A 19,331-nucleotide genomic window follows, 5' to 3' on the forward strand; every position below is an offset into this window, starting at 1 on the left:
ATTATCCAATTTAATTCGATTTCTTGCTCATTTACATCACTAAATTGTGGAACTATAACTTTTCAAGTTGTAATTTTGTGTTTATCGACATTTTGGTGTATAAAGTTTTTAGCTTTGCTGTAAAAATCTCGACTTCATGGTATTGCATACCACCTGTTTGATAAAATGACTAAATGAAACATAGTAATTTGATTTATGTACCCATTTGAGTTTTCAATGAAATTTTTCTGAGATACCCAAATTGAAAAAATGTAGAATCACATTTTCATCAAAATTATTGCTTCATTTTGCTGAATAATATGATTATTGTTGGTTGTAATTTGTAAAGATAGTTCATTCTCTAACATTATGCACAACAGCACAATACCTCTATATTTAATTGGCTAAATTCATAGATTTCTAATTGTTGGCTGTAAAGAATGAAAATTATCTCTTTTTTCTTTTCTATTGTTAGTTGCTGCAATAAATTTGGGGGTGAATGAACTAAAAAAGGAGTAGAGATGGTGATGTGTTATCCTTCGACGCCTGGAAAGCTGGCAGTGACGATGGGATGTTTTCTTGGTGGTATTTCTTTATTTGTTGTTGGTATACATTATTCCTACAAGAATGTTGCTCCACAACAAGCTCGTACGAAAGCTCGAAGCGATTTTGTTAGGGAGCATCTTAGGAAAAAGCATGGCTTTGGTGAGAAGAAAAAATGAGGCAGAGTGCCTTTTGCTTTATGTTCTAATTTTGTGTTTTCCCATTTAAACATGATGATATGTTGATGAATGGTGGCTTTACTTTTGATGCAAGAATCAAAATTAATATTTTCTCCTTGTAATCTTTGATTGACTTTTGAGTGGAAGTTCCATTTGAATACACAATGTGATTATTCTCTAAGGTTTAGCTTTTTGTAGTAAAGACTGAAGATTTTGTTTCAGCTTTACATACCTTTATATTCATTCATGGATGAAGAGTGATGCTATGGATGTTGTAGGGTTCGGAGTACTCTCACTGGTGACATGGTTTGCAATTTTGTTTTGGTACAATGATTGTTGTAGGGACAGGAGAGGTGGGAAGGTTAGTGTTGGAGTTACGAAAAAGTGTAACATGCGTTCTCAAATTGGTATGCTGAACTAAATGGTTGTTGGAGTTGGGTTTTCTGCAATGAGCTGCACAAGCAAAGTTTCTGCTCTTTTGGGTTGAGCTCACAAGATATGTGGATCACAGATGATTCAAAAGGACGCAGTACTAAATGGAAACGCATCAACAATCAGAAAGAGCAGAAACTCTCTGCGGAAGAGAGTTATCTGCTAAAGATGATCCATCATTTTTGAAGCTCGATGTATATCTAAATGGCTATTCGTCTTTGGGTCCAACAAAGAGCTTGGGATAAGTAATATTTGATGCTCTTAAGTGGTTCAAGTGCCTACTTTATGCAGTAGACAGAATGGGCACATAAAGTCATCTGAGTCATGAAGGTGCAGTCTCTGTCTTTGATAGAAGATATAATATTTTTGAAAAGCCAGTACTTTAGGTAATGGCAGATAAGACCCCGGATTTGTTTCTTACTTTCTTGTGATATTAGAAGAAATAGCTCAGAGCATGGTTCTTGCTAGAAGGTTATGTAATGGAAGAGGAAATGAAGAAGAAAGCATTGGGTAGTGCCCTTGTTTTCCTTTCCTGTATATAAATATAAGAAGTGGGAATACAATTGTTTATATTCTTTGACTCTTGCATACTCTATTACTCTAATACCTCTTGAATCATTGCTTCTTAATAATGAGAAACAGTCCTGGTTATAAGGAAAGTATATCAGACTTCTGGACAGTATAACTGTCAATAACTATGCCTGGGCTGAGCTGTTAATGAGAGCATTGCCTGTTTTTATGCTAGATTGCTTGCTAGTATTGTCAGATGTAGTTTGATACTTGGAGGGCTTATTGATGTTTTTTTTTTACACTGGTTAAGATTGATGAATGAGCAATATATTATCAAAATTTGTTTTTCAATTCTGTGTTATTTATGGAGCATCTCTTTCAGCTTCCCTCCCCCTCAGCGCCTCAAGTGACACTGCATCTGGCATCCCTCTGCTAACAAATTACAAATGAATGTGTGATGCATAATTTCAGATGCAAAAGGTATCAGAGGAATTCGGCCAAAATATAGGTGCTGAAGTCTGTAGGTATGATAGAAACCTTTCTGATTAAACTTTCAAATCCACTCACAGACAATCACATTGGCATTTTTATAGATGTTTTTGGATGATGTTTTGACGAATGAGAGTAGAAAGTCACTATTTTACTCAGATATACATTCTATTACAAACTCTCACTTATAAACTCAACCAATGTGGGACAACGTTCCACTCACATGTGGGTTATCTTATGGGCTCAACAGATAGAGACCTCACCAATTAAACTTTTAGTGGAATTTGTAATTATGTTTTAGCTTTTTAAGTAAAATTGAAGAAAAGTGTTAGAATATATATGACTTTGAAAACGTGTGTTTTGTCTTTCTGTTAGATTACAGGGTAGATTAGAAGATACAAAGGAGATGTAGAACAGTAGAATCAGCCAAAATAAGCAAGACGTTGAAGTCTTTCTGTTGTTTACTCCTGAACTTAACGTACTCAATCAGAAGAAAAAAAAAAAAAAAAAAAAATTCAGTCAATCTTTATGTTTGCGTTGTTCATAGGGTTGAATTCCACCTTATGACTTAATGGTTAATGTCTAATTCTACTTTCCTAAAATAGCCTGAAATAATTTCTTTGCTAACATATATGGAAACTCAGTTGACTGACATTTGATGTTTTCTTGTACAGATTCATAGTCTGTAATTGACTGCAGAATGCAAGGTAAGTCAGCGTAATTCTGCATAATTCTATACATTCTTTTGCTGTAATCTTCTGTTAGTAAATGAGACTACCTCTATATAACTTGTAATACATTCTTATGCTTTAACAACTCCTCATTCCCATTCACTTACCCATCATAATGTTCTCGTGCTTGCGTAATCTTTCTAAGAAAAAAGAATTGGAACAGAAAGCACCAGACCATGAAGTAGGATGTTCCAGCAGTAGCTTGAGGAATTTCGATTACAAGGAGTTGAAAAAGGCAACCAAGAACTTCAGCTCGACGAGGTCTCTCACTGATGGACTAGTGTTCAAGGGTTTTATGAACGAGGCGGTTCTTACTCCATCTTCTTTTTCCACTTCCAAAATCCCTGTGGTAGTCAAGGCATATTATTGTAGTGTAGAGAGTAGTCAACATATAAAATGGCAGGTAATAACTAACATTGCATTTTGGATGAATTAGAATGCATTAGGTTCAATCTTTCTAACTGATTTTTTGATCAACTTCTAAATATGTAGGATGAGCTGAACTTCTTGGGAAGATTGTCTCACCCGAACTTGATTCGCTTATTAGGATCAGGATATTGCTGGACAAAGGAACAATTTTTCTTAGTGTCTGAATATATGCCCAAAGGAAGCTTAAATAACCATTTGTTAAATGGTAAGCAGTTAAAATGTATAAAGTATTACTTTACTTATTAGTCTAGTTGTACATCAATTTATGTTACTCCCTCCGTTACTTTTTATTAGGCATTTTGATCAATGTCGTCCTGCTAAATTCGAGTTTTCCTCTGCAGGTAATACGCTTAGCTGGGATCAGCGGATGAACATTGCTTTGGGAGTTGCTCAAGGCCTAGCGTTTTTGGATAGTAGTTGTTCGGACATACCTTGGGTGTACGACTACTTTAGGCCCTCACGAATACTTCTTGATCAGGTACAAAATAAATATGAAGTATGATCATATAACAATTTGCTTTCTGTATTGTAGTTTATGAAGACCAATATGATACAAAGTATAAAATGTATGCAAAAAGCAAAATCTAAGATATAAATATGTCAATAATGTCATAGTGTCATACATAACTCTTATGTTTTTCTCCTTGTGGATCGTTCAGGATTATAATGCAAAGATATCGGTTTTTGGCTTACCAAAATTTTCAAGGGAAGAAGACTCGAAAAAACAGTTTAGTTGTAAAGGTTCAGAGTATTTTTCTCCAGATATCTTAAATAGTAAGTAATGTTTTTTTTTTTTTCATGTGTAAATCACGGTCTTTGCTAACCTTGTTCATTTCATATTTCCCTGGTACTTTTGTAATCTTATGTTATTTGTGTGATTGTAAAACTGCAGCAGGTCATAGGACGAACCATAGCATTGTGTATAGTTTTGGAGTGATATTGTATATGATGCTAATAGGCGTTCATCATGCTAAAGATACAAATAGGGAGAACTGGATAGAGCGGCTCTCAGTCTCCAACAAGGCAGAACTCGAGAAAGTTATTGACCCGTGTTTGAAGGGTCAATGTACACTCGAGGTAGCTTTCAAGGTGGCTCAATATACTAGCAAATGCCTTGGTGTGCGGCCTGCAAAGAGTGCAAACCGCCCGTCTATGCAGGAGGTAGCATTTGAGTTAGCTCAACTGCTGAAAACTGCACCTAATACTCATGGTGGAACGGAGTAGTAGCTTACTTTGTATGCTGTGGTTGTACATAGGCAGTTAGGCACATAGCATTATTCATCAAAATTATCTGTTAAAAAAATGTGTTGATAATTATATTTCATTCGTAGATGTCATATAACTTATTTATTTATCAATTGATTTTACTATATAAAAACATGTGTTAATATGTAACATGAGGATTTTGGTCGTTTAATTGTGCAATTTTGGGCTGATATTGAATTTTCTTTTATACACGTCCGATTTAAGGCCCTCCGTTAAGTATTACTCGTATTTGTAACTTTAGAATCTAATATTATATATATAAAGGGGAGTTTTTTCCCGAGATTTTAGAGCGCCACGTAGGATTTTTATTTTTAAAAAATTATTAGAGCGCCACACAGGATTAATATTTTTAAAACGCTACAATTGGATTATACCACCTAAGATTAGTTAACGTGCCACGTAAAATTATAAATTATAATTATATCCAATAAATAATTCAAGTGCCACATAAGAATAAATGACCAATGAGATTTTATTCAAGTGCCACATTAATTAAATACGAAATATTATCTTTTGAGATTAGAAATTTTATCTAATAATTTAAAACAAATACGGAGAAAATGATATATTACATACAACTAATAAAATAACAAATGTAATTACATAAATATGAATAATTTTTTAAAAAAAAATTAGATCGATCCGTGCATCGCACGGGCTTCATATAGTATTTTATATTAAATTCCCTTCAAGTTGCAACTATTGCTAAACGGAGGTAGTAGATACTTAGGTGGTCTTTAGCAGTGGGTGTGGTAATCCTGAAGGGCTGTAGGACATGGAATGTATAGGAGTTAAAGTTACTCAAAAGTCCAATCAAAATCAAAATCAAAATCAAAATCAAAATCAAATTTTAGATTATTAAAAACTCTTAAGATGGTAAAGTAAGGCTTGAGTTACTCCTACTAAGCTTGTGAAGGTTACTTTTTTATGGAGTACTATTTTGTGAAAAAGGCTCATGGAATTTATAGACAACTAGTCCGTTGTGGTTAAAAAAGCATTAACATTGTTTTTCTAAATTAATTTTAAAATTTTTGAATTGAATACAAACTAGCAACTCCTAAATTTTGGAAAATTAGGGTTGGATTTTTTTGAGCCATTTTACACATTCACATCCCAAATCCCAATCAAAAACCGAGCTTTCACCAAATTCATGTTCCAATGGTTGAAAAATGATAGTTTTTACATTAACACAAGTACCAAAAGGGAATGAAAAAATAGTTAACCAAACTAACCCAAAGGTTGTGAAGCACTGAAGTGAACAATTTCACCTCCATCTATCATACTGTGACTTAATTTAACCTGCAACTAACACGCCTTAGAGTTAAGTGTGTATAGACGCTGGAGTTGGGTGTTCAATAAAACATAGGCTAAAGCGTGTTCAAGATGCAACATTTTTCTTGTTCGTACAATCTTTCTTAATTGGAAGATCCACAAATAAATCATACTGATAAGTAATTCGTGTATACCCTGTTATACTTGCTCGAGCTTAGGAATGAAAATGGAAGCCAAAGTTTAACTAGAGGTAACATAAATATAAAATCAGCACGCTACACATTACAAAAAGTTTTGGACGAATTAACAGAGTTGAACTCAACACAACTACCATCAACCAAAAAAAGATATAACATATCTGACTATGATTCTACAGCAAAAAATTAAGCAGCAGATTTGCCCTTCTTCTTCTGGATTTTCTTCATGTAGAATTCCAGTTCTTTGCCCTCTAGTATATATCTGAAACAGACCAATTTAAAGCTTCTTTAATGAAACGCAAGCCAAACAAAATTTAGGCCAAAACATCTAAACTACTTGATTAAGTATTTTATGCTGTTCTATAGTAAAAGGAAAAGCAACTTTATCCAAATGATGATTTAAAGATGTCATTGAGCTACGATTTAGCAAATAGTAGGTCTTAGTTTTAATGGTAGAACAAAGTCCATTTTCACAAAAGAGAAATCACATACCCATCAGCACGGCCACATTGACCAGGACGGGAAGAAATGCAGGCCAACAAACGACCACCACCGAATTGTTCTTCAATGTGAGAGTCCAAAGTGCGGGTCTGCTGACGCTTTTCCAGCTTCCTCGCAACATGGTTACTCTTTTTGGCTTCTTCAGTGGTCTCAGCCTCCTATCAAAAAGAATACAAAACATACATCAGAAACCTAGTACAACCAAGATAATAATGACATACGCGTCTACTCTTGGAACTTCTCCAATTTCACTTTTAACAAAACTTTTCAAAAACTAAGTATAAACTCATGCTCTTAACCAAGTAATTAATCAATCCACAACTCAAAACCATAATTACAAGACCTCACACCCTAAAACCCATATTTGGTCAACTCTGCCACATGACATCTATACATTGTTTAATCAGACATAGGCTAATTAACAAGAAAACTGTAATGTGCAATGAAGGAATAGCATATATAGGCTAACTTCAATCAAGGTAAACCATGATGACAAGGGTTAAAAGGAAGAGGAAGCAAATACCTCGCTTTCTTTCTTTGCAGCTACATTCTTCTTCTTGCGTCCAATCTCAACTCCGTAATGCTGGAGATACCACTGCTTAAAAGGTGCAGCATCAACCTGGACAATGGCACTCTTCACCAAAGTCTGGGTCCTAACCAACTCATTGTTGGATGCATTGTAAACGACATCAAGAAGACGGGTCTTGCGAGTCACAGCTTCACTACCCCATGAAAAGTTACCAGTATCCAACCTCAATGCACGCCACTTGACATTACCACCACGAACCCTAACCCTCCTAACAGTCTTGTTGCTTGATAGCTTGGTGTTAGCTGGCTGTCTCCCAAGCTCGTACCTTTATATCATCAAAATAGCAAATTAATCATCAGCTCAAAGCACACAAGGGATGCAACAGGAGAGCACTGAATAAGGTGAACACTTTATGCAGACAAGGGTAGAGTCAAAGAGTCAAAGGTAGATAGATATATGCAAGTAATGAATCAGCTAGCCAAGCACTAAGATCCACGGGAAAATGAACATAAATAACAATGCAAAGTAATAAGAAACATGTATCATTCAAGTAGATAAAGTAACTCATGTAAGAACAGGGACATGACAGAACCAATTCATTATCGCACCAAATTTTACAAAATTAATTTGTTTAAAAAAAACCACATTTTTAAAGGGGGTTCTTGAAAATGTACCAATTAGAGAGGATCCAAATTGAAGAAAATAGTTCAAATTTGGACAATAAAACTCTCATAATCTTGGGAGTTTTTATGTGCCTCCAGAACAAAGCATACAAGAAATCGATCAGAAGATCTCACGCCTTATAGCCGAAAGATGAGGCAGTATCTAAATATTCTAGTGAAACATTGACATAAAAAAAATAACCAATGTAAAGTTTAATTTGAATGCTAGGGTAACTTTATGGAAAGCAAAGAGAAACATATGTATGCCAAAGTATCACTTGATTTCCTCAAAATATAAGGAGAACATAAAAACGATAACAATAGCACAGTGATGTAGCTTACAGATATGTTGCGTGCCGGTGGAGTTACTAACCAGCACAGGACCGTCTAATAAGCACAAACGAATCACTAATTTTTCAACAAATATAACCAAAGAGCACACACAATTACTAAAATCAATGGTGAAACGACTCACAATGAGACAACGATGAACAATATGTATGCCAAAGCATCAATATTTTCCCCAAAAATGCAAGGAAAACTTAAAATTGATGACAATAGCACATTTATGTAGCTTATGGAATATGTTGCGTGCAGATGTAGTTACTTATCAGCACAGGACCGTCTCATAAGCACAACAAAATTCATGAAATTAAATTCAAAAAATTGATCATACTCAAACATTATTATAAATCATGAAATAACACAAATTAACATGCTCTTATGTACAAAAATCAACTAAAAGAATGAAATTTTCAATCATATAATATCATTTCATCACATAAATCTGACATCAAAAATAATACAAACATAATCAAAATGCAAATCAAATTCTCAAATAAAAACCTAAAGATCGATAAATAATATTAAAAAAGAGGAGAAATTACTTTCGCTTCTTCCTCCAGGCCTTCTTCTTGCCACCAGTGGCACGCCTCTTGTGCATAGAATCACGAGAAATACCTGATAAACAAAATCAATCCCCAAAATTAGAAAAATCAACTACACATTCAGAAATCAAACCCTAATATTAGAAAAAACAACTTCAAAAACACATTCAGAAATTCTGAATGCGACGCCATTGAAGATTAGCTTGAAGAAAAACAAATGAAGATCTGATGAATTGAACAGGTTGAAAATGGAGGAGAGAGAAAATACCCATTTTTGCAGAATTGGAGGAACCAGAAACTAGGGTTTCTGAGAGGTTCGACTATGAATATGAGGGAAGGGAGGCAGTGAGGTGATGAAGAAGAAGAAATGGAGTGAGATAAACCCTAATTATTTCGTCAAATGGGCTTTATTTGGGCTTTTATTTAGTTTCAATGTATTTAATGGGCTTTGTAAATGATCTGTTAAGAAATAATTAGACCCGAATTCCTTACCCTAAAATTTTTTAAATGGGTTAAAGATTTTTTTTTTTTTTTTGAAGAACACAAATGGGTTTAAGATTATGGATTTGCCCGTCGAAAAAAAAAAGATTATGGATTTGACTATAGTGTGTTTCATAATTTGATTATTGGGAAAATAAAACTATATATAGAAATATAAACTTAAGATTTTTTTTTTTATATATATATATATAAAAAGTACTACAGTACAGAGTAATTTTTAACTAGTACTTGGCTATTTGCTTACAAATTTTTAAATAAGGCTGGTGTACATTAATTATACGGCTATTTCACCAAATGCCACTGAGCACTTTAAAAATTCACCAAATGCCACTGAGTTTTTAAAAAATTCACCGAGTGCCATTAATGACTAACGGCAGTAACTCCGTTAGTCATTAAGGCTAATTATGCCACGTGGTGGCTTATGATTGGTTGCTTATTAAATTAGTAAATTAATTACTTAATAAAAAACTTTAAAAAAAAAAAAAAAAAACACCCACCATGACCCAGCCCCAACCACCGTCTGTCACTGCCACCACCATATCTCCGCCTCCAGCCAGTCCCCACCGCGGCGCAACCCAGCCCTGAACAACCGCACCGGCGACGACGCAACCCAGCCTAGCTAACCCGCGCCAACGATGCAACCCAGCCTAGCCAACCCACGCCGACGACGCAACCCAGCCGCGATTCACAAACTCTCTTTCTCCCTCGACAATCCCTCCCCTCCCCACCGCCGATGGCCAAACTCCCCCCCCCCCCCCCCCCACGCCAGAGAACCCAAATCAGTTCATCCCCTCCGAGCTCCACCCTTTCAACCATCACGCCGGATCCCTTAATTAAAAACCCCAAAAATCGAAATCTAGGGTTTCGACACCTTAAACCCCCAATATCGATTTCCCTTAATTCGAAGCCCCTTCTCCGCTCCGGCGAACCCAAACCAACCCTTCCCCTCCCATCTCCACCCCCTGAAACCACCTCACTTAAACCCTAAAATCAAAAACCTTAAAATCGAAATTTAGGGTTTCGATTTTGGAGATTTCAATTTTGGGGTTTTAGGGTGTCAAGGATGGTGGTTTAAGGGGGGGAAGTGGATGGAGATGGTAGGGGTAGGGGGAAGGGTGGCCGTCGACACCAAAGAGGATGTTGGTCGTCGGTGGGGGTGGGGGCAAGGGGTTGGGCTGGCGTAGGGGCGGTGGTGTCGTGGTGCGGTGGGAAGAGTGGCTGGGGTTTAGTTTTTTTTTTTTTTTTTTTTTTTTTTTTTTTTTTGTTTCTGATTTTTTTTTTTTTTTTTTTTTTTGAAAACTTCTAATTTTAATTTTTTTTTTTTATAAATAAAATAAGGGTTTTTCTACATTATAACCCTCTAACTTTCCATTTTCTACGATGTGCCCCCCCTTTTTGAGAAATCTACATTGTAACCTCAAAATACATTTAGCTTCTATACGGTAACCTTGCCGTTAACAAATTCCGTTAGTGGGGCCCACTCATCACTTTATAATATTTTTTATCGATTTGCGTGTTGGAAATGGTTTCTTTTAAGATTTTGGGGGCTATTTTGGTCCTTAAGAGACCAAATTGAGCTCAGATTTGACAAAAAAATGACGCAAATGTCTCGTTTTGCGTATTAAATACAGAAACACGCATTTCGAGACATTTCTTAATATGCAATACGAGGCATTTTTGTTATTTTTTTTTTCTAAATATGAGCTCAATATGGACCCTTTAGGGCCAAAATAGCCCCCAAAACCTTAAACGGAACCATTTTCAACACGCAAATCGATAAAAAAAATATTATTAAGTGGTGAGTGGGTCCCACTAACGGAATTTGTTAACGACAATATAACGGCAAGGTTACCGTATAGAAGCTAAATGTATTTTGAGATTACAATGTAGATTTCTCAAAAATAGGGGGCACATCGTAGAAAACGGAAAGTTAGAGGGTTATAATGTAGAAAAGTGAACCAATTAGAATACACCACGTGGCATAATTAGCCTTAATGACTAACGGAGTTAACTGCCGTTAGTCATTAATGGCATTCGGTGAATTTTTTAAAAACTCAGTGGCATTTGGTGAATTCTGAAAAGTCCGATGGCATTTGGTGAATTTTTAAAGTACTCAGTGGCATTTGGTGAAATAGTCATTAATTATATTACTCAAATCGGATGTAAGGGTTTCTATAAAATGAAAGTCATATGTTTGAAATCTTAAAAATCACTCATATTGTGTAAAAAGAAGTAACAATACTACCCTTAAAATATTTTATCTCTTAAAACTCAATTCCAAATGTATGTGTGTAATGAAAATCATAACGGGTTAAAAGTCATCCAAATCTAGTTTAAAGTTACCCTAATATAGGGTGTTGTACTGTTGTCTTGTAAAATATGATGCAATTTTGAAACATAATTGTTTATAATATAAGGAATTGCACATCTTTAAAGTTTCAATGTTTTCTCACACATTAAACAAAATTTATAAGATTATGAAATTCATACATATCTACACTTTCACTTAGTTTTGTTAATTAAATCATTAATATCAAGTTACTAAACACACTCTTAATTCGTTACATATAAATAAAGATGGCACTGGCCGGGTCAGTCCGAAGCCTAACACGGCACGAGGACGAGCACGAAAAAAACATAACACGACACGATATTGTGCGTGTTGGGCGAGCCTGACCCGCCTTTATTTGGGAGAAGCACGATAAGGCACAACTAGGGATGGCAACGGGTCAGATTTGGACCGGATCCGGATGGACCCGGATCCAGATCCGTTTTTGTAAATAGGATCCAGATCCGACCCGGATCCGTCGAGTCTAGAAAATGAAGACCCGGATCCGGATCCGTCGGGTCCAACGGATCCGGGTCCAATATATTTGCCTAATTTTTTGCAATAAATGTAATGTTCGGGTCAAATAATTTATTTCAAACTTACGTTGTAGGTTATTAAGTTCAACCCCAAATTAACCAACTTATACACTCATATTTTGAATTAAAATTATAAACAACAAAAAAAAAAATACGATGTTACATATGAGCTAGTGAAAAAACAACGATGATGTATATAATATGAGCATCCAAAATTCATCTCTTGAAAGGGTTAATCTTTATCATTACTAACATTATCAACATTTTTAATAGGATTGGATTGGATTGGGAGAGAAATTCGGATCGGATCAGATTGGAAAATTGAAAACCGAATTATATTTTAGATTGGATCGGATTTGGACTAAATCCAAATCGAAAACCGAAAAGACACCCTAACTACAACTACAATTAATATTAGATTAAATAAATTTTAGGATAGTCTACACTAAATATCCTTAACATTGGTAGCTATACTAATCCTAAAATACCTTCAAACTAATATTGTGTTTGCCTCTAGATCACTTCCTCCCTCGCTACTACAACTTTATATCTCCTACTCTTTGAGATTCTTGTTGCTCTACTTCTTCCGCTAGTATTTCTCTCTTTCCTCTTCTTGCATAAACTCACGGTGTATATATATGCTAACAAACAAAGCTAGTTTCTTCTTCAAACTTGCCACCTAACTACAAGTAACCCAACTTAAGACAAAATATACTGAGTAAACCCTTTCTCTCTCTAGCGCTCTCTCTCTCTCCCATTAACCCTACCGTTTTTTCTCAAATTGCTCCGGCCATGAGGCTCACCGGCGGGCTTACGGCTTACCGCCCATGCCACAACATCGGCGAGCCTCCGATCTATCTCCTTAGGTTGTTTTTGTCCTTTCTCGTTTTGGTTTTTTGTCTGGTCGGCCTTACAACGTGCGCCGCTCCCCCTTTTCGACCGCCTTTTCTCCTCACCGGTCTTGCTGTCGGCTTGCTGCCGTTTTTCTTCTCCGCTTCCCCACCGTGCCTCTGCTCCACCGCTTTGCCCGTCGTCGCGACGTTTTGTAGGAGAATGGGGAGGGATAGTTATCTTCCTTTGAGTCCCTCGCATAGGGCCGTTCTCAGTCTGGTGTTTCCAGTCGTCGTTGCCGCGGTTCAGGGGTGTGTGGGGTTTGGGCTTCTCGGGCGGGTCTCGGCGGTTCGGGCTTTACTGTCCGGCGGTATGTGGGTTGGGTTGGTGAACCTCGGAGTTTTGGTGGTGGTGTTCGGATTGGCTGCGGGGTGGGTTGTTAGGGTTACAGTCGTAGTTCTTGTTTATAGTTTTCCTTCTGTTTTTTCTTTTAGTGGTGTGTGTGGTGTTTGGGTCTCTTTTTTCCGTCTTTGTGTGTGTGGTTTATTTGGGTTTGTTATTTTTTCTTTTTTTGTGGTGTGTTGGTGTGCTATGGGGTGTGCAGATCGGTGTGCCGATCTTCTGGTGTAGGATTTGAGCCGGGTTTTTTGGCTATGGGGCTTTGGTTTGATCTTTTGTTGGTTTGGACTAAAGGGTTATGCTTCCATGCCGATATCCGTGCTGGAATCGGAGATTGTCTTGTCAGTGGTGAAGTGTACGACACCAATTTTGATTTCAGGTCGAGGAGTACGGGTTTCTGAGCCAATGAAGGTTCGCGTCAAAAACTACAACATATTGTCAGACCCCCTTGCAAGAGGCTGCATAGGACAACGTTATATGAGCCAAGGGTATTTTAGAAAGTCATTTTGCGCGTGCAATTGTAGTTTAATTTATGTCGAATTTGTAATTGGTTCTTTTGTCTTTGTATTGTTCGATTACGATTTCTTATGTAAGTGTCGTATGGCTTACTATTAATGAATTTAATCTCCCCCTTCAAAAAAAAAAAAAAATAAAAAAAAATAAAAAAATTGCCACCTATTACCCCAAAATCAATACCTATAAACTAGCACAAGTAGACTGTGGATTAGGCATAAGGCAACCATCACAATTATTTCACTAACTTGGATTTTCAAGTCCACTTGTGACATATCTTTTCTTTTACTACGTAATTATTTATACTACTTGGGGAGATTAACCCAACAAATCCTTATATCAAATACACATTTCAAGTATGTTAGTTTTCTCCGTGTCCAAAACTCGTCCTTTTACACTAAGGCTATGTTTGGATAACAAAAAATGGAAGGAAAGGAAGGGAATGGAAAGGGAGGGAGACAAAGTTCCTTGTTTGGATAATATGTTGGGGGAGGGAAGGGGAGGAGGAGGAGGGAGAGATCCATTTTCCCTCCTCTTTTAATAAAGACCATCCCTTCTAAATTGGAGAGATTTGGAGGGAAAATGAAGCTCATCATTTCCTCCACTTTCCCTTCCTTCCCCTTCCTCCTATTTCCCTCTCTTCCATTTCCCTTCTAATTTCTTATCCAAACATAACATAAATGCACATGTTGATGGCACGGATGAAACTTGAACACATACGCTTTGTTTGGATAGCAAAGAAGGAAGGAAAAGAAGGGGGGGGGGGGGAAATGGAGGAAGGGAAGGGAAAAGAAAGGGAGGGGGAGGTGAGCTCCATTTTCCCTTCAAATTGGAGAGATTATGGTTATTAAAGAGAGAGGGAAAATAGATCCCTCCCTCTCCTTCCCCTTCCTTCCCCCAATCTTTTACCCAAACAAGAGATTTTGTCCTCCTTCATTTCTCTTCTCTTCTCTTCCTTCCATTTCTACTTATCCAAACAAAGTGTTAGAGTAAAGAGTAGTCGCAAGAAACAATTTTGAACTACACGATTCTTGCTTCATGAATATTGTTAAGGTACAAGATGAAATACTAAAACAAGACTCATTTTTACCAAACGATCTGTTTAAAACAACAGGTCTCTTTGAGTTTGACTATTAATTTTATGAAGAGAATATTTTTATAATATGCTTTGATTATATAATTGAAGTGCTTAAAATAAGGGATTGGACTGTTAAAGTCAGGTGGGGCTGAACTAGAAACAATAGAAGAAAATTCAATAGAAAGCCACCTTTAACGGCTAGTTTTGTGGGTTTCCCTTCCCGCCCTGCAGTGCCGGAGTGGCGTGTCGTGTCGAATCTACTTGAAAAAATGGGACATGTTAATATGATCAGTTCATGGGGTTCCCATGTTTCAATTGCTCAAAATTCTGACAAGTTTATTCCAAAGTTGCAATCTTTGAAACAAAGTAGAGAAACCCTTTTAATTGATTTCAATTCAGAAAGAAGATCAAGGAAGTTTCAGAAGATTGGAGTTGGGATTCCCAGCTGCTGCAAAAGAAGTGAATTGATTGATTTTGAAGAGAGAACAAGCGCAAATGAGGTATTGGGATGCCCAAATTTCACTTAATTTAGCTCAATTTGTTTGATTTGTTCTAAATTATATGGATGTAATCCTGTTAATTGGGTAAATTGTGGAAAATTGAAGGTTTTGCTGGATTTGTTGCTTCAGTATAACTGATTGGTTTGATTGATGTTGTTAATTTCTTAGTTCAATTGATTTATGAGTCTAAATTTGAGAATGAATCTGTATTGAATCATCTGGATTTCAGAAAATCAGGTTTACTTTGTTCCTGCTGAGCTTTAATAAGAAAATGTTCTTTTTTATTTTTATTTTTTATTAGAGCCAAAATTATGACCAGGATAATTAGTACATTTGTAAATTATCTGCAATCATTCACTTACAGGATTATAAATTCATTAACTTATATCTAAGCCCCTTCATGGCTTCCTTCCTAGGAAGTATTGTGTTATATGTAGCTGAAAATCTACATATGACATGGAAGCTTCTTTCTTTGCAATGGGGATAGTCTCCTTTCCATTTCCGAATTCGCTTTGTAGCTATTGAATTAGGTTTAGCTGTGATCAAGTTCGACATTGCAAACCGAGTTTGAGTTAACTACACCACAGTGCACTTGCTTCTTGGTTTGAGAAATTACATTGCATACCTCTATACTTTTTCGCGGAAACTCGCTTTGGAAATATAGCATTGAGAAGTTGAGTAGTAGCACCTTAAGGACTGCTTAACATAGACCATAAGTGTACTTTCTTCTTGGTTAGAGAAATCACATTGCATACCTTTATATCTTTTCCCGGAAACTCAATTCAAATAGAATTGAGAAGCTGAGAAATAGAAGCATAATCTAGCTCAACTGCTTAACATCATTAACTGGAGATTCAACTGGTTGCACTGGCATTATCTAGTTTCAGATGAAGGTTTTTTTATGTTTTCTCAATCCATGCTTTATGAAATCTGCAGAGGTTTAAATTTATGGTGGAGTGAAATTAGATTATCTTGAAAATAAACTATCCATGAGTCGGTAAACAAGGGTGATTCTGTATTCCCAGTGAATGTGAAACTCCTTATCCAACTTTTGCTGCATGCCTTTATATTTAGGCTATGATGTCTAGTTTATGAAGGCTTCATTTTATCCACTTCCCTTCTATTAGTCTTCAGGTTTGGAGCACAGGATAGGATAGCTAACCAAGCAAATAATCAGCTCTAGTTTTTGCTATAATTGAATCTTTAGAAGGGTTGTCTTACGTAGCTGATAATCCATATTAGACACGGATATCATGAGTGCATCTCTTGTCAGCATTAAAAAGAGAACTATCTTTAACCCAAATTAGCAAACTAGATAGGTAGAATGTATTAAAAACCTTGAGTCTTGGAACAGCATAATATAACTTGGGATGTTTTTCTTAAAAAGATTATATGATTCTCAGAGCTGTTTAAGTTAAATATGAGCCCTTAAGAATATCAGAGACAGAGCTTGGTACTTAGATAGTTGAAACTTGAGAACATGGAGATTCCATTTTTGGAATGACGTGTTAAGCACTCTTAATCAATGATTCACCTGCAAGTGTGGAAAATTTTGTTACAGATAGAAACATTCTTCTAGCTACTGCTGCTGTATACATAATATAACTTGTTTCTTGTATGCAACAACAGGAAATTAGGCTGGTTGCTCTAAAGACTATATCTATTGTCTCCTCATTCATATACTTGGAGAAGTTTAGCTCTAAAGTGGAGTAAAAATTAGGCTACTTTAAAATTGATCTCTAATCAACATAAATTCCATACCTGCATTGAGAAGTAAGAACAATTACTCTGATTTTTGCTAAAAGCTCCTAGTTTTTAAGGTTACATCTCTTATTCTTCCACTTACCTTCCAAGCTAACAAACAGCACCACCTGACACAGAAGTAGCTGACATGCTGATTTTTTTTTTTCATAAACCAACTTCTCACAATACTTTTTCTGCTCTGTCATACCTCATAATCTCCCTTCCCTCGTCTCTGTAAGAAGAGTCGTGAACTCATGGGCCTTTTCCCTAAAATATATTTGTATTATTTTAAGGCATTAGCACTAGAATTCTCAAAGTTTTTTTTTTCCTCAAAAGTTGCTTTAGTTTCTTTTTGCTTTGAGGTCCTATATTATATCATTACTGTCCAGTTGTTTTTTGTAGCAATGACTTGGTGGTGTCAAGTACATACATGCAAGACTCCAAAAGACACTACAAGATAGTGGGAAGGGACTTGTTGGAGGAAAGGGCACCTGAATGTTGACATTGCTAATGTGTTCATTTAAATCACAGAGAACTGCTTAAATTTGTTACAGTTTGCTTGCTCTGAGACTTGCTGCATCACAATCATCTAGCATCAGTTTATGCTCACTGATACAATGTTTAATTTTTTTTGCTGTGAAGGTCAAAAAGGAGATTATACAGTGTTACGAACTAATTCACAGGCTAGGGAGGGGAGTTATCTATATTGGCTCTGCAAGACCAGGAGCTAATCATCCACATTATAGCCAATCACTTGAGCTTAGTAGAGAGGCAAGTTACTCCCACATTATATCTTTTACTCTTCTTAACTAAGTCATTCATTTTTCTGATATTGTGCACATTATGCTCAAAACCTGATTGCGCACATGCTGTAGTGCATCTTGTATCAATGGTGTTTTTTTTTTTTTTTTTTTATAATTTTATTTATTATTTTTTTTTAATAAGAGAATTAAGAATTCTTGTACATCTTCACCATTTTTCTCCTGCAGATTGCAAATCTATTGAATTGCACTACATGGACAGGAGCTGGTCCAGGACTAATGGATGCAGCTATTGAAGGTGCGCTGCAAGCTGGGAAGCCTGTTGGTGGATTTAAAATCGAGAAAGAAGCTGGTCAATGGTCTTCAACAGGCTCTCATCCTTACCTTCCTGCTGATACATATCTTACTTGCAGGTACCCCCATAGTTTATTTTGCCCTTCCTCTTCTACTGCCTTTATGATGACTCAAATTTTTTTTTCAATTCCTTAGCATTGCAAACTTCAAAACTTTTCGTACTACCCTTCACTTGTTGACTTATTGTTTCTTCATACCGAGTCATAGCTTAATTTTTTTTTCCCCCTTCCCTTTCCTTTTCCTTCTTTTGAGTAATAGCCAATAATCATGGTTTTCATATCAAAACTGCGTTTATTTATTTAATTTACATTTCAGTATGGATATTTAAATCAAAACCCATATATATGTGGACTAACATCCAGAGGAACATAGGTGATCTTTTTTTAATAACGCCTTTAAGGTAATCTCACTCACTCATCCATCTTATTATATGTATAGGTTTTTCTCAGCTAGGAAACATGGTTTTGTGGATGCTGCAGTAAGAAATAGTCCCCAAGACCGAACAGCTGTAATTGCTCTTCCTGGTGGGATTGGAACTCTTGATGAGATGTTTGAGATCCTAGCGCTCATTCAGCTGCAGCGAATAGGATCTCAACTTCCAGTTCCATTCCTACTCATGAATTACGATTCATACTATTCTAAGCTCCTGGATTTCTTCAATGACTGTGAACACTGGGGAAATCTCGCAAAGGGAGAGGTTGAATCACTTTGGAAAGTGTGTAGTAACAATGAAGAAGCTCTAACCTATTTAGCAAGATTCTACAGTCTTCCTCTCATCAATGAAGAGTTAAAGAACACGAAACAATAGTTCCTTTAGACATGTAACTTGTTGAAGATTATTTGATCAAAATAAATTTGTAGCATGGCTTAAATTTTGTGATGTTTACCCAAAACAGGAAGAATTTAATCTTGTTCATGTCATGTTGCGCAACCTTAAATTTTAGTGAGGGTGTGACTCCCTTTTTGTCGATTTTTCTTGAAAAACTTTCAGGGATCTAAACTCTAAATCATTACAAGCAAAGCAACTAGCAATTCCACACCAAGATCAAGAACAAATTAAACTAATTGGGGTCTTCATTCAATACATCTTTGAATCAAAATATTCCAAAATCTTTATAGAAAAACTTAAAGAGATGATTGTATTTACAACTTTTTGAGTTTCTAATCAAGAAAAACTAAC

The 19,331-nt window shown here is 36.1% G+C and overlaps 3 protein-coding genes across 3 annotated transcripts; 2 read left to right on the plus strand and 1 right to left on the minus strand.

The window, feature by feature from the left end:
* The first annotated feature begins 3,413 nt into the window (after positions 1–3,413).
* LOC145627440 (putative serine/threonine-protein kinase PIX13) lies at positions 3,414–4,539 on the plus strand. The gene is made up of 4 exons (XM_081679824.1): positions 3,414–3,497; positions 3,634–3,770; positions 3,952–4,066; positions 4,185–4,539. The coding sequence occupies exons 1-4, from the start codon at positions 3,461–3,463 to the stop codon at positions 4,514–4,516; spliced, it is 621 nt and encodes a 206-aa protein (XP_081535950.1). The 5' UTR covers positions 3,414–3,460; the 3' UTR covers positions 4,517–4,539.
* A 1,518-nt stretch (positions 4,540–6,057) lies between these two features.
* LOC145629438 (small ribosomal subunit protein eS8) lies at positions 6,058–9,008 on the minus strand. Its single transcript, XM_081682040.1, has 5 exons — positions 8,875–9,008; positions 8,607–8,679; positions 7,052–7,382; positions 6,520–6,686; positions 6,058–6,289 (listed from the first exon to the last, which is right to left on the minus strand). The coding sequence occupies exons 1-5, from the start codon at positions 8,876–8,878 to the stop codon at positions 6,214–6,216; spliced, it is 651 nt and encodes a 216-aa protein (XP_081538166.1). The 5' UTR covers positions 8,879–9,008; the 3' UTR covers positions 6,058–6,213.
* A 5,741-nt stretch (positions 9,009–14,749) lies between these two features.
* On the plus strand, positions 14,750–19,119 carry LOC145627441 (uncharacterized). Its single transcript, XM_081679825.1, has 4 exons — positions 14,750–15,293; positions 17,679–17,807; positions 18,026–18,210; positions 18,590–19,119. Exons 1-4 carry the CDS (start codon positions 15,063–15,065, stop codon positions 18,957–18,959), a joined length of 915 nt encoding a protein of 304 aa, XP_081535951.1. The 5' UTR covers positions 14,750–15,062; the 3' UTR covers positions 18,960–19,119.
* The last annotated feature ends 212 nt before the right edge of the window (positions 19,120–19,331 follow it).

The sequence above is a fragment of the Chenopodium album genome, chromosome 4 (genome assembly GCF_948465745.1).
Source record: "Chenopodium album chromosome 4, dcCheAlbu1.1, whole genome shotgun sequence".
NCBI lineage: Eukaryota > Viridiplantae > Streptophyta > Magnoliopsida > Caryophyllales > Amaranthaceae > Chenopodium > Chenopodium album.